Genomic DNA, 15,471 nt, shown 5'->3' with positions numbered 1-15,471 from the left:
ACTACAATCACCCAGTCCAGCCCTCTCGCTAATATGAGTCTGCTGTACAGTATTTTTAAATGATCCTTCAGTCCCCACTTGAGTATCTTCAGAGATGGAGAGCTCCCTGCTTACCATTCAAGTGTATTTGTCTGCCGCAGTGCTCGGTCTAGAATAGGCTTTTCTCAAATATTAAACCTAGATCCGCCTCTCTTTCTCCCTGTAACCCTTCTCTCATCCTACAGCTGCCCGAGGAGACACACAAGAGGTTCTAGTGCCTTTGGTCGCAGTTTAAGTGTTCAAATACACACACTTGGTGATGCCTACTGCTTTTTGGGGGCCAGGAACAACTGAACCTGGCTTCCCAGTAGTAAGTACAAGGAGAGACATCGGCTCACTAACTCATACTTGTACGCACAAACACTTTGACCTGAGACTCCAAAATCCCCAGTACCTGCTGAGCCATAACCAATCAATGCCATCACTGTAACCAGGTGTGGGTGAGGGATTTGTTCACCTTCACTGGGCTGGAACAGAATCTCTGCTTCTGATTGCAGTGAAGGGGTTACTCACACCACACCTCACCATAAAGCCACTTACTGCTGAAATACATAATGGGTCAGGGCCCTGCCGAGGGGCACTCCAGAGACCCTGCAATAGTCAAGTTCCCAGAGACTTCATCGTGCTGTTTCATGTGGGGTTTTAGCGGTCTGTTTCCAGATCTTGTTCGCCAGCACAGAGATGGGCTTTGTTCCCAGACTGGTTGTGGATGGAGCTCCAGGTCTCAGTGTGGCTGGATCATGAGGCCAGGAGGGGCCTCACAGCAGTGGGCTCATACTGCAAACTCAGCCTTTGAATGGCTGTGCTTTATGGGCCAGGCAGGGCACAAACTGGACTCAAGTTATAAACACAAGAGTCCATGGTTGAAAGAAAGACAGAGGAACCTGGGCAAACACAGAGTTATGAACACAGAGGGTGCAGGGGCGTGGGCAGTGTGGGAAGGCTCCGGGGAGGAGGTTAACTTACAAGCTAATTTTGAAACAAAGGGAAATAACTGAATAAGAAGGAAGGGGACAAGGAATCATAATTGGTGATTTTGTATATAAGAAGGCAGTGAGGTAACCTCAAAAAGCCCTAATAAGTACCTGTCACAGAAAGCTTAAACATGCAAGCCCAAACCCACCCGTGAAACTGATTGTACATTGGAACATGAAACAACTGATTATCCAAAGCAAAGTCGTCCAAATACCTTATTTATCTCAATAGTTTCCTTTAAAAGTGACACTTTTTCCTGTTATTTTCTTTTAGTCACACATTTATCCAACAACTAAAAATTATGTCCTTGCTGTGTACCCAGCCCCTAATCCAGATCTCTCTCCCCACCCCCACCTCTCCCTCCCTCCCTCTCTCTCTCTCTCTCTCTCTCTCTGTGTTTCTCTCTGTCTCTCTTTCTCTGCATTTCCCCTTCCATAAGAAGCAGGTGCAACCTGCCTATCAGGAGGGTCATACAGAAGTAAATTCTAGCAAGGTCCCTGGGCCAGTGACTTTAATTAAAGCCCCAGGATCAGGAGAAAATTAGCACAGTGGGATCAGATTCAAGCACCAGTCAATACTTCAGAGTATTTATAGAAAAACAAACACAAAAACAAAAAATCCAATGTCCCGACTGAATGATGGCGTTTAGAAAGGTTACTTAGTGCTTTGTTTTCCTGGTCTAAATTGGTTCTTGTTCTCATCTCTGAAGAACACGGATGCTGTCCCTTTTGACCTTGTGCAGACTACAAAAGCCAGGACTAAAATCCAAGTCCTGGGCATTGTCCAGCCTTTTCAATCCCCTTCCCCCAAAGGAAGGAGAACGGGGAGAAGACTTTAAACAGAAAAGGAGTCAAAGGTAACAATTCTTAAAGCACACTAAGTGGGAGTCAGAGAAGGGAAGGGAGGACTCAGTAGATTCCCAGAGAACTAAAAACTGATTCCTGCTGGGCATGGTTCAGAGGGAACATCTTGAGCCTAATTTCTTGCTTCTTAAAGTATGATCTGGGAACTTGAAGCTAGGGCTTCTGCAGTGCGGAACTCAGGCCCAAACTTAGGCCCACTAAGTCAGAGTCTGCGTTTCCAGGACACATGCTAGTGATTCAGTCTTAAATGCTTTACGTCTAATTTTCCCTGTGTAATAGGGACAATAATGCCTTTTCTGCAGATCCAATTTTGGTGTAAATAATCTCTCTATTGAGATCTAGCTTGAAAATTTTTGTTCTCTCCTCCTTCCCTGTTCCAGGTGCCCATCTGTGTCCAAACTTCTCTTGGTTTTGGCCCAGAATTACAGAACTAGTAGGTGTCCCCAGGTCTGTGGGCAAAGCAGGTCAGCAGACTCAAGTGGAGACCATGACCTGCTGGACTTCCCCAGGCTTGGGAGCTTCCCAGAGGGCAGGGCCGGCGGCCTTTTTTTTTTCCTTCCACCCTTTGCAAGGTGTCTGGCCGGCGATTGGTAAATTAAGCAAATAACTAATTGTGGAGCAGGAACAAAACTTCAGGTCTCAATAACACATACTTAACTTCCCCTGAGCTCGCTCTTACTGACAGCTTCAAAACAATTCACACAGATCACTGGTAGAGGTCCTGGAGCAGGTTGTAGCCTCTCACCAGTGGTAGGTCACTGTCTCCATGTGTAAGAGTACAGTCACAATTCCATTGCATTATTTTTTTTTTAATTTCTAAGTCATTTTTAAAATATCTCACATACATACATGGGAAAGAAAAACAAAATTATAGGCCAAGCAACAACATTACTTCCTTTCCAAATTCTCCTTTTCTCAGGAGATACAACCACTATTCCCAGTGTGCTACTATGTATCAGTGCAGAGATAGCCTAAACACACACAGACACACACATGCACCCAGTGCACACACACAAACATATCCACTTCAGTGTGAACCTGCAGGGATCTCTGTTTCTATTTTCACTTCTGCACTCTCAGCACTGAGGAGAGCAACTGGCAACAGTAGATGTCAGACAGCTATATGTTGAAAGACATTTCCTGAAAAGTTTGATGAGTCCTAGCTCCCCTTTATTTGATCTTCTGTTTAGGGAGATCATCTGTGGGCTGAAGCTATTTACTTCCTCAACCATAGACAGGATAACGGTTAGTACCCGCATCTCAGGTCCGCTTTGTGGATCTAATGGGATGTACAGGATCAGTGTTAGTGGATGTCATTTACTGAGAGTCTTCAAGTGGAAAGACCCCGTCTTGGCAACCCTGCTGTACTTTGTCCTAACAACACTTAAAGCACACTTTCGTGGTCGCTTGCCTACTTTTAGCAGAAAATGAGCTTCCTGTGAGCAGGGACAATGTTCACTCCCCCACAGCCCTACAGCCTTGTGTGTATTAGATGTGAAAAGAAAGGACTGAGCCAATGAGGAGGAAGCAGAGTGGAGATTCAGAGACATTCATTCTCACCCACGTGCACATGTACATTCCGCCCTCAGTCTACAAAAGCTCACACCAAAGACTCGCAATAAAGGAGGAAAAAAAAAAAGGCCTAGTGCTAACCCCTCAATCATTGATCGTGAATGCACTTGATTGTAAATATGTGAACGTTTCAACACATCTAGGTAATAAGGAACATCAATAAAACTGTCAGCACTGGCCAATTTCAACTAGATAAAAGAACAGAATAATTGGTACTGAAAGACAACTCTAAATTAGGTTAGATGAATGGAAATACCCTTTTCTTCTAAGCCAAATCACAAGAACATTAACAACAGTAAATGATTAAATTATAGGCCACTTTGACCAAATATGATCTGCACTGCAAACATGAGTTTCCCAAAACAATCTTCTCTATGAGACACACAAATGATATACAACAGGGCAACAGAGACACAATGAGAGGAAACATGGGGCCCACGTGTAGCTAAGGACCTATTATAAATCCACACTTTCTATAAGCTTATTTCTTCCACATAACTACTCCATCTTCAATTACTTCATTAGTAAAACAGGCACGCAGTCAACAGAATATATATATATCCACACTCCTGCTCCTATACTGGCAGACAGGAAGGAGGCTCTAACAGTGATCATGAAGAGCTCTGTTCTCCAAACACTCCAGATTCTATGCAGCTTTTCATCTGCAAATGTTGGCATTTGGTGTCATTAACCATGGATGATTCACTTCAGAAGAACTGCTGTGCATCTAGAGGCTATTTGGGGAAAAAATGAGGGTTTCTTGGCTTATTTCTTATCAAACATTCAGCAAGGTCTCTTTGTGACATTATAAACTCCTTAACAGGGGCATGGCGCTCTTTTCAAGCTGACTCCCCTGTTTCATCTGGTGCATATGGTCACTTCTAGAAATAATTATTTGTTCCATCGGGACAAGGATGAAGCCAAAAGTCTGGATAATAAACCTGCTCCCTGTGCCTTGAGTATCAATGGTCACAAATTGCTGTTCTGAGGCAGTGGGAATCCTTAGCACATCTTGTAAGAACAATGTTTTTAAACATCTAAATTTTGTTATTTTGTTGCTTTCTGTGCTCCATGTACTACTTGAGAATCTGACATATCTATGATGTCTGGGGAATTCAGGGGTGAAAAGGCCAGAACTCCATAGCCTAAGGCACATCACAGAAGGGAGACAGATCAGCACCTTGGGACTGGTGCCTGGCTTTTGGGGATGGGAGGAATGCTGGGGATCGAACTCAGGACCTTGTGTTTGCAAGGCAGGTGGTGGCACCACTGAGCTAAATCCCCGGCTGGTGTCTGGCTTTGAAGTCCTCCGTTTAGGAAACTAGAAGCTCACCTTCTGCTCTCAAGTAATGTTTTTTCATAGAGACAGAGCAGAACTTGAAAAGAGAAAGTGTGGGAGTGTCTAAGCTTGATCTGGGGAAACTTAGGAAGGCTGGAGAGGAGACAAACTAGGATTGTGGAGTGATTAGCATTACCAAGGGACTCTAAGATTACTAATAGGGAAAAAAAAGAAAACATATTTGAAAAAGCTACAAAGGGACACTTGGACCTAGGCTTAACTGTCAAAACACCTCTGTGCCATAGATGTAACAGGTGCTCTGCACAAGGCCGTGGATTTGATCATGTTTGACCTAGACCACTCCTGCTTGCAGTCTGGAAGGGAGAGGGGCCTTGATCATGAAGTTTACATCCAGAACAACTGCCTTCGACCTTCAAACACAGATTAATCACTTATGGCGTTTCATTTTCTTGCTTGCATAGCATGAAAATTGCCACTGATGATCGGCTTTCTTTGGATGCTCCCAGAGAACATACACTTGTCTATTTAATTTATCCTGCCTATCCAGCCTTCCTTAATGCCAAAAGAATGGCCTCTCCACTTCTTCCCTAACAATTTAATCTATCCATTTTTTTCCTTTCCAGTCCAAACCCTGCCTTTTCCTTAAAATTTCCCTAGCTTAGTCCAGCTCCAATTCATTCCCCTTTGGAGAGCTCCTGGTGAAATTCAATTCAGCCTCCATGTGATATTGGTTTGCACTGTTCTTGAATGCTTTTTTCCTCCAAGTCTTTGATTTCCAATTAAATTGCAAGAACCTTGAAGGAAAGACCATGTGTCCTAATTCTTGTGAATGCCCTATTTCATTTTTCACTTTTCTTCCCACTTCCCATTCTCCTAAACGAAGCAAGACACCACGCTTGGCACATTTGTTGAAGTGTACTGGTTATGTGAATGAATGGTTCCTTTTGGCCAAAGGCATTGGATTAAATAACATAAAATTTAGAAAAGGCAGAATTCCTATGAATGGAAGCTTCAGGAGGATTCTGGAATCCAGGAGATGCTGCATACAGGAGAGGGTGGAGTTTCCACCCCAAAGGCAGAACTCCAGTGCCACCGTGGACACCAGACTCTAACATCTCTGAGTAATGTCAGTAGAACAGATTACTGTCCTGCTAGGATTTGAGTCAGGTTTAGTTTCAAACCAGGAATTAATTATGGGCCCACATTACAGAGAGCCTGAGAAAGATCCAGCCATTCCTGAACTGGGACCAAGGAAGAGTGGAAAAGTGATCTGCATATTATGAAAGGGACTCCTAGGTCACTTTTGGGTTAAAAACTAAGAACTCTAGTTTTGTATTTTTATAAAAAGTTTTCTTAAGAAACGAACACAAAAAAAGAATAGTGGGGAGGTCATCTCCATGGTGTGACTTCCTCCCAATCACCCTGTAGCTCTGAGGCACATCACCTGCTTTTCCCACTTCCCATCTCCATGTAAAGATGACAGCATCGAGGACTTGGTAAAGCTAAAATTTCTACATGTGTTATTTTCCCAGAACTAAGCAAAGCTGGCGTGATCACATCTGTCTCCCTGTGCAATTTGAAAACAGTCCAGAAGAGAGCTGTGAAGATGAGCTAAGATGTCTAAAATATCCTTTCAGAAAGGTTAAGGGATTTCATGGATTCAGCCTGAAGAAGAGAGATTTAACAACTGTCTTCAAATAGATGAAGGGCTCTCACCAAGGGGCTGGTGCGAGCAGGGGACTAAATATTCTCAGTCTGCACTGTGGAGGGATGGGACAAGTCAGGCTCCCACAAGAAAGAGGTTTCTGACATTAAAGACCACCGGACATATACCAGGGGCTAGGGGCGCTCCAGAATGTTCTTCTGGTAATTACTTCACTTGGGGAAAGGACAGGAAGAGATAAGACAATGGGCCAGCACCATACGAGGTCTGAAAGCAATCTCAGAGCTGCTGCCAGACATAGCATTCTTTATTCTCTCTTTCCTTCACCTGTGCTTGGCCCTGGTGTGCATGCCCAGAGTCAGAAACCTGTCCTCAGTTTCCCTGAACCCCCTGCCTGCTGCCAACGAGGGGATGCATACAACTCTGCCCACCTGTCTGCCCCGAGACCTCCAAGGCCTTTGGACATTTACTGAATATCTTATATGTGCAAGGGCACTGTACCACTACTCTTATAGCAATCTCCCCGTGGCACCTACCACAGGAGCTATTATGAGTAAGAAACGTAAAGCTCCAAACTAGTAAAAATGACAACCAAGACTTACATCCAAGTCTGAAGGGACTCCTAAGGCCATGCTCCTTCCCAGAACACTCGGCAGCATGTGGTTGCAGAAGGGGATGCTGTTCCCTGCTTCTTATCTTTTGCTTCCGCAGTGCAGTCCCTCTAGACCTTGGTTTAACTGCATCATCTCTGATGTGTGTGTTGCAAAAAGCTTTCAAATTGTTTTACAGCTTCTGTATGTTATTGCAAAAACAACTTGGTGAACCAAACACTGCAATGAGGCCTACTTACTTCTTGCTACTTCCATTGTCAGTTTAGACGCTAAAGAATTCTCTAAGACCTATACCTCGATGGAAGCCAGGGGAAGAAGGACCTAGAAGTCCAAGGTCAACTCTGATATGTTTTTACCCGGAGGCCTACAGATAATGGTGCATTGCCATATAATTATAAAAAAGTAAGAAACCATATACAAATTATGTTATAATTAAGGAATACTAAACAAGGCACACTGCAAGAAAGAAGCATCTGCCCATCTGAGAATTACACTGCTATTTATGCTTCTGTTATCTGGGCTAATTATGCTTTAAGTATGTGCTAGCCCATAGCACCTTGCTTATTAGGCAGCCATATGACTGCTATCTCAGATGAAAACAAAACACTAAGGGGCACCTGGGACTGGGCACACACGAGCACTCTGTGAGTAGGTTTGCTACTTGGGATAACATAAGCAAAGTGTCTAGGAATGCACCTTTCCAAAAATAACCTGTTTCTTCAACTTCTACCTGCCAAAGATACCAGCCAGCCTTCAAGTGTGATCCAAGAGACGTCTATTCAAATTATACCAAAGGCCGGGTGGTGGCGCACACCTATAATCCCAGCACTTGGGAGCGGGCGGCTGAGGCAGGAGGATCACTGTGAATTCGAGACCAGCCTGGGCTACATAGTGAGTTTCAGATCAGTCTCAACTACATACTGAGGCCCTGTCTCAAAACAAAACAAAACAAAACAAAACAAAAAAACCACAACAACAAATTACACCAAAGGATTAAAACAGAAATGACCCTAACTCTTCACCCAGCCAACCCTTTACATCTGGGGTCGGGTGATCTGGTTTAGCTAAAGCACATACTGGTCAAATCCCATTATGGTGAACTGCACAGGATATGCAAGCAGTGGAATTTTATTAGACGGTTAGAAATCACATTACACCCAGCTGTAGAGGATATAGACACCCAGGCTTTCTAACAGCATGTTCACAACAGAAAGAATTCTTTGGCACATCCTAGAAGAAGGGTATGTGTTCACACCATCCCACCCCCACACCTTTCTCTGAAATCTTTGGGATTTGCATGTGTTGTAAAGCTTGTGCCATTGCTCTGAATATATTTTCTCCATTGATGGGGCAGCATTGGAGGGGACAGGGGAGCTGCAGGGATGCCTGATGGCAAAATAACAGAGTGGTGAAAACCAGCTATGCCTCATTTCAACTCTCTTCTCACCCTTTCACAAAACACAGTTTAGGCATCCGCACTCAAGAAAGGAACTTTAGCAAGGATCTGTGAATTTCCAGTCTGTATATATAGCAGGCAGCCCTGACAACCACAGTTCACCCCAGACTGTCCTCATGAAGTCCAGGTAACCAAAGTGGTATTTCGTTTTCTAGGTCCTCTCCTCTTTCTTTCAGCTCTTCCTGAACCAATACCACCTCTGGGCCTGGAGCCCTCACGGTCCTGGCAAAGGACTACAGACAGATGGGTTCAACATAAGCAGAAAACAACGAGATCAACTTTGAGGAAGGGACTACTGAAAGCCTATTCACCACCCACAAAAAAGATTGTAAGTCCAGGAACAGCAAAGAAAAAAAGAATGGAAACATGTCTTTTTTTCTTCAGAGTAACACATGCTAGCACTTTACAGAATCTGGCATGTGTCAGCATTTCTAAAGTAAACTCTATTTTCTTTAGATGAAAGAGATTAAAAAAAAGAAGACCAAGAATTTAACCCAAAGAAAATTGCTTTGGCTATTCGCATGCAATAAACCATAGAAGCAAGAAGAAAAAAATCAATTGCTTCTGATTTATTTATTCATTCATTCACTGTCCATCTCCTTTCCCTCTAATGTAAAAAAAAAATGCCTTCTATAACTCTACAAGTCATTAATCTTTCTGAAGAAAAATAAAATAACCCAAGCCTGCCACAGGTTGTCCAGCATCTTGTCACAGGAAGTGTGTGCTTAATTAAGATTATGAAAGAAAAAAAGAAACTGAAATTTGCCTATTGAATGTTTAACCACTGTTTACAATCAAAGACCACTGTAAAATCTTAAGCCTGGTGAATGTGGAACACATACATATTAAAAATGTTAAAAGCGATTATAAGACTTTACATTACTGGCTGTTTTTTGTTTGTTTTGTTGTGTGCGAGGACAGGTTCTTGCTCTATTGCCCAATCTGGCCTCCAATTCCTGGCCTCCAGGAATCATCCTGACTCAGACTTCTGAGTAACTAGGACTGACTATAGGCATGTTCCTCTACACCTGGCCAGGGTGCTTAATCTGAGTAGTAGGGCACTGGTGCATATTTCACTTTCCTTTAAACCCCCTTGTAGGTGTTAAATACTTCATACTAAATATTGCTAAATCCTCAGATCTATCCTGGGCTGAGCAGCACTGAGAACAGAGGAAGGAATTTAGAAATGCCAAAATGTAATTGCAATAAAGAGCAGAAAACGTAAGCAACCGATTTTGAAAGGATATTTAAAGCTTCAAACCTATCCTGAATCATTGGTATCTATTAAAAGAGTGCTAAATCCTAGTATGATCCCCATATGTGCACAATTATTCTATTATTCTGAACACCTGTTGTTCAGAGATTGGGCAATGAATTAGCCAAATGAAAGTCATCAGGCACCATTATCAAGTACTGTATCATTCAACTAGCTCCTTTCATTTTGCTTTCAAACTTTCTTCCCATCACTGAACCTTTGCCTAGAGACCACGTGTGGGGTTGGGGCTTTGTTCTTGTGATTCACAGTATTCTGGGCAGGTGTTGTGGAAACGGCCCAAATTTTTCAGACAGGAGAGCTTAAGGAGCTAAGTGCCCATCTTTACCTCTTGGGACCCAAACCCCAAATCACATTTTGTCTCACTGCCAAGAATGAGCTCTGATTGCCCAATCTTTGTGCCGTCTCATTAAAACCAATAACGTGTCCCCCTGCCCACAGAAAGAGGAGGAGGAGAAAGATAGTTCACAAACTTCTCTGCCATGACCTCCTTGCTTCTGTCTTGACAGTTTTATTTTCCAGCCTTATCTTGTGCTGATTGCTCAGTCCTTACCACCCAACATAAACCCTGAAAAGGTACTAATTAAGCAAAGGGGGGAAAATATCAAAGGTAAAGAGTGTGAAAAAGAAGAGAGAAGGAAAATCCAACTATCATACAAAATCCACATGCCATCAAGCCAGCCAGTGGGGAGCAGAGATTCCTTCACCCCATTATTTCTCTCTAAGGGCAGGGTGTTTACTGTGTAAAGAACTGGTAAAACAATCTATAAGCTCTCTAAAGAAGTAAGATTCTAAAGTTTGACACTTCAATTTTTTCATTCCTGAATACTGTTACACCAACTGGTTTTACTTCCTCCTCACTGTGTACACATGAGCCCCACACAACCTCCTGGGAGAAGCTGCCACTTCACCAAAGCCTGCCCTGCACACAGTGTGCAGAAACGCCTGCTTTATTGGCCTAGCTTGATAAGTCAAAAATCTTCCCTCTGTTCCACCAGTTAACAGATGGCTGATCTCTTTTGGTACACAGGCACAGAATCTTCAAAATAACCTTCTCCTTTAAAGTATGCCAATTAATTAAATGTCACTGTGATATGCTCCAGCCAAGAAGGGAAAGGACAGACCCAGAAGACAAAGGGTCGACAGAAGAAGACAAGAATGAGAGGTCATGCTCTCCTACCTTCACCTGACGACCCTGAGAGATCGATGATCACATAAACTCTTCCTTCTGGTTCCAGATCAATCTGCAATTGAGAAAATGACAAGGGATTCTGTTAGTGCATTGTGTGGATAACCCGAGAGATCCACCCCAGAATGTTAAAACCCAGTCACAGCTCCACACAGTGTCTCAATGGTCCACAATGTGTCAAGCTGCAGGTGAATGAGGACTGAAGAAGAATTAACACTGACTGAATGTCTACGGTGTCCCAGAGGAAGTAGCAGGAGGTCTGAGGCTTATGCAAAAAGGTAGTGCCATCCCAGTGGTTCTCAACTGAGAGTGGTTCTGCTCCTCAGGGGATTCTTGGCAATCATATGAAGACGTTTTAGATTGTCGTGACTGGCAGGCCAGGGCTGTGAGTAGCAACGAAGGGGTAAAGGCCAGGGAAGTGCTACGCATCCTACGTTCCCCCCAACAAAGAATCATCCAGCCAAACGTATCAGTAGTGTAAAGGTTAAAAGGTCCTGTGTTATCCCATTTTATAGGTAAGGAGACTATGCTCCAAGTTCCAAAGTAGTTGGCAATGCTGAGATTCAGTGCTAAGACTCGACAAATTCACATTCTCTATTCTATACAACCTGCTCCCAGGGGAAATAGAAGAAGTGCAAGCTACCCTTCCTGCTCTCGTGGCATTTGCAATCTCATCAGGGATTTAAAAGGCAGAGAACAGTGCCGAACTCATCTTAATACAGAAAGCAACTGGTACCATATCCCAGGAGCTTGAGGTACAGAAAAGCATTCAGGAAAGTCATCATGGGCAAGAAAGGGAAGGCATTCCATGTGGGAGCAACGAAAGCAAAGGCTCACAAAGTGCATGGCACTCATGCATGACTGGGGACACCCATGTTATGTTCAGGTTGCATGTTGGCTGCTCGTGTTTGCAAATCCTAAATTCTACCAGGATTGTACAGAGGGAGTCAACAATGTTCACTGGGTGCCACCAGCCTTCTCCACCCCACCCAACTTGCTCCCAACCCATCCAAGTATTCTGCTACACAGAACCACCCTGATGAAATTGCACAGTAGGAGAAAACACCAGAGGACTGAGCCTCTCAAAGTTCGGATATCTTTGATAGGTTTGAACCTTGCAGAAACCATGTTCTCCATAAGACAGAGTAGCAACTTTGGAAACCCCGGATTACCGAGTCTCCCTATTAGCCTCTCCCACCTCCATCATCTGTCCACACAGAGTTTTAACTGTCTTCTAAGCACTGGGCTCTCTCTCCAGCAAGCTGTGCATTTCTTGATGGCAGGAACCACTGCTCTCCTCCCTTGTTTTGTTGTATTGTCCCCAGCAAAGAGCAGGCAAACATTTAGCAAATAACACTTAGACAAGAGGCAATGTGGTGGACACCTCCTCCCCATTCAAGGTCAAGGTCAATTATCACCTCCTCTCCGAAGCCTTTCCAGATAGGCCCAGTCAGATTTACTATCCCTGTAACTGTGTTCTCACTGCACATCGGGGATGTCCTCATCATGGCTTAAACTAAACTGTACCACACTGTTCATCTTCCCTGCTAGATAGGAGGCATGATAACCATATTTGTGTCCTTAGCTCACTGTCTTTGGGTTAGGAAATCCCCAGGATACATTTGTGCAGATAGAAAAAGACTCTCTGTTCAGGACCTCCAGAACCTATTGTGGGCCACTCCACCCCTCCAAGACTGCATCTCCAGGGCACATGATCTACACTTTACAATGTTTGATGGAGGGCAAGGGGAGGTCCAGGTGGCTATACCACGAATGTTATATACGAGTGCCCACAAGGCAAAGAAATTCAACTTGAACTGATGTTGTCCAGCACCCTCCCCACTGCCACCTCACCCCACATACAATCTATGTGCCCAAAGTCACACAGGAGTCCCACCGCACTGCCACACTTCACCTTTAATGGTTGAGAGTGCTTATGGTTTCCCTCAAATTTTTGTTTTCATCTGAAGAGGTCTTCCACGCTTCATAGGTGAGGCCACTGGTACAGAAAGCACGGGAGCACAGTGAGTACATCAGCAGTGCCCCCCCAGTCCCTGCACAGGAACTGTCACCTGAGTCTGGGGTCCAGATGGGAACCAAATGACAAACTGGCAATTCCTCAAGATGATCTTTCTCACCCCTTGTGTCCTAAGAGGCCGTGATTTTAAGTTTACTAGGAAAGAATATGTTCCCCCAAACTCTCACCACTAGTAATGACCCTGCCGCAAGTATAACCTAGCCCCTGCCCTGAATTACAAACAGGAAAACCAACCATCAGCCCTACTGAAGAGAGCCAAACCAGAATCCCCTCCCTGCCAAAGCTCAAAAATATCAGGGCCTGCTTGCCCCAGAGCACGGAATTTAAATAATGTGTGCCTTTCAGAGATTAGATCATCCCTGCTAGCCCCTCCGGCAAAACGAAACACTTTCTCATATCCTCCAAGTCAAAGATTTCCCAGGACTGTGGGCTTTGTTGGCACAGTACAATGCTATCTGTGAAAAGCAGGGAGGGAGGAGCAAAGGAATGAGCTGGAAAGCGAGGCCTGTGGAAGGCAGACTGTGAGCCTATCTTTGAAAAAGAGAAGTAAGAGAGCTCATGGCAGGGAGGACAGGTCATTGACAATAAAATGTATTAGGATATTAACATTCAAGATAGCAATCAGAAACCATTTGAGCACCCACTGCTGTCTCAATCCAGTGAATAGCATTTCCCAACAGAAAAATAGAAATTAAGCTATTAAACATGCCAAAAGCAACAAAGAGCTTTGCAGCCTGAGCAGATGGCCACAGAGTGCTGGCCAAGCCCCAGGCAGCCAAGCGAGGAGGCTCTGAGAATCCATCCAGGATGGTGGGGCTTTAGTGTTGATGACCGGAGGGGTCACAGAGTATAAAAGGTGGCAAAGATTGGTGCAAGTTCATGGCCAGATTCATTTTAGCACAAATTCTGATCAGGATTACATGGCCCAGATAGTTAAGCAAGGTAGGTGCCTAGCCCTGTGTAACCCTGTGAGGCATCCACAGGCATCAGTACTAGGCAGCTGGTGCCACCTAAAAGTTGACCCTGGACATTCCCAAGGTTGGCTCTGAATGCACCCTGCATTCCAAGTTCCTCCCAGTTGTTCCCAGTACAGCTCTATTTATTAAACCTTTTCAGATTTCGTACCTTTCCATGACAGTCTTCCCAACCATCTCTGTTTTCTTGGACTATGATGCTCTTTCAAGTTACTTGCCTCTGGCTACCCCTCCAGTTAGGGCCAGAAGCCAGGCTGTCAAACAGTGGGGCAGTGGGGCAGTGGGGCAGATAGTCACAGCCTCTAGAGTCAAATAAGGGCTGGATCCCTGCTGACAATTACTGACTCTGAAAGCCTCAGCTTCTTCATTTGTGAAATGGGTTGGCACGGAAATCCCATAAGATGTAATACAAAGCACTTGGCACTCGGGGGTTCTTCAGTGTGTCATGGTTAAGACACACTGGCTAGGTGGCCTGAAGCTAGCAACTACCCTCTGTAAGCCTCAACTGCCTGTCATGAAGCTAGTACCAAGTCCTGTGTCATTTGGGCTGTTGTGGGGTTCTCTGGCATCATCTACATAAAATACTTAGCACGTGCCTGGCACAAATAGTCATTGCTGGTGCTGTTACCATTAATAGGCCAAGTCTTCAAGCCTTTTGCTTTTTAATTCAATAGCCTTTCTACTGTAACACATTTCCCCTAACAACAACAACAACAACAAAAAGACATGTTCTTGTCCCAAATCGATAATTATCATAACACATTATTCTACGATACCTGATGAATTTACAGTGGTCTTGCGAAAATCAAATAAAGGACCAAGGTGTGAGGCTTGTACCCAGTCTGGGTGAACATGGGGACAAGCAAGGCCTCACACCTAGGCACCAGAAGGTCTGAGGGTGCTCATGAAGGAAGGGGAATGGAGGGTGGACTCAGGTTTTCTGAGTACTTACTGTGACTCAGACAGTAGGTTGGGGGCTTTACTTTGCCTTGGTTCACTTACCCTTCTATGAGGTTGGCAACAGTCTCTACTTTCCAAATGAGAAAACTGGGATACAAAGAGCTTTTCAGCCGGCACACCCCACCAGGTCTGCCCAGATGCACAGGACTGAGGACTCTAGAGGTCACTGCCAGACCCAGCCAGCATCATGCCCTGCCACCACACCTGGGCCACAGAGACTTCTCTGACAGCCTCTCCAAGGGAGGTACTCTCTCCAGCCTCCAGCCTCAGTTCCAGCAGTGCCCTGCACCCTCTCCAACAGAGTGTCCCATTGTCACCCATGCATGCCACAATCCAGCACTGTGCAATTGAGACATGAAAGATATGCTACAAATCATATACTAATGTTATATGTTTTTGATCTCATGGGGCTGCATTACTAGCTATCCAGGGCTTCATGTGGATTGGACACACCCACTGTGAGACAGCAGGCATTAGTGTCACAGCGTGCTTGTGAGGGCACACTGGCTGCACGACTCCAGGAACTGTCATGCACACCTTGTCTCTGGGAATGTGTCC

General features: G+C 44.6%; 1 protein-coding gene across 2 annotated transcripts in view; it reads right to left on the bottom strand.

Moving 5' to 3' along the window:
* Prkce (protein kinase C epsilon) overlaps positions 1-15,471 on the bottom strand; it is a 514,303-nt gene that overhangs the window by 308,859 nt on the left and 189,973 nt on the right. For both annotated transcript variants that reach the window (XM_010615763.3, XM_033763891.1), the window contains exon 2: positions 10,933-10,996. In XM_010615763.3, the coding sequence (XP_010614065.1) occupies positions 10,933-10,996 (64 nt within the window). The remainder of the gene's footprint in view (positions 1-10,932; positions 10,997-15,471) is intronic.

The sequence above is a fragment of the Fukomys damarensis genome, unplaced genomic scaffold, assembly GCF_012274545.1.
Source record: "Fukomys damarensis isolate Sample0158 unplaced genomic scaffold, DMR_v1.0_HiC HiC_scaffold_2, whole genome shotgun sequence".
NCBI classification, from domain to species: Eukaryota; Metazoa; Chordata; class Mammalia; order Rodentia; family Bathyergidae; genus Fukomys; species Fukomys damarensis.
The sequence above is the reverse complement of the archived record's forward strand: the minus strand, read 5'-3'. Positions and strand labels throughout refer to the sequence as shown.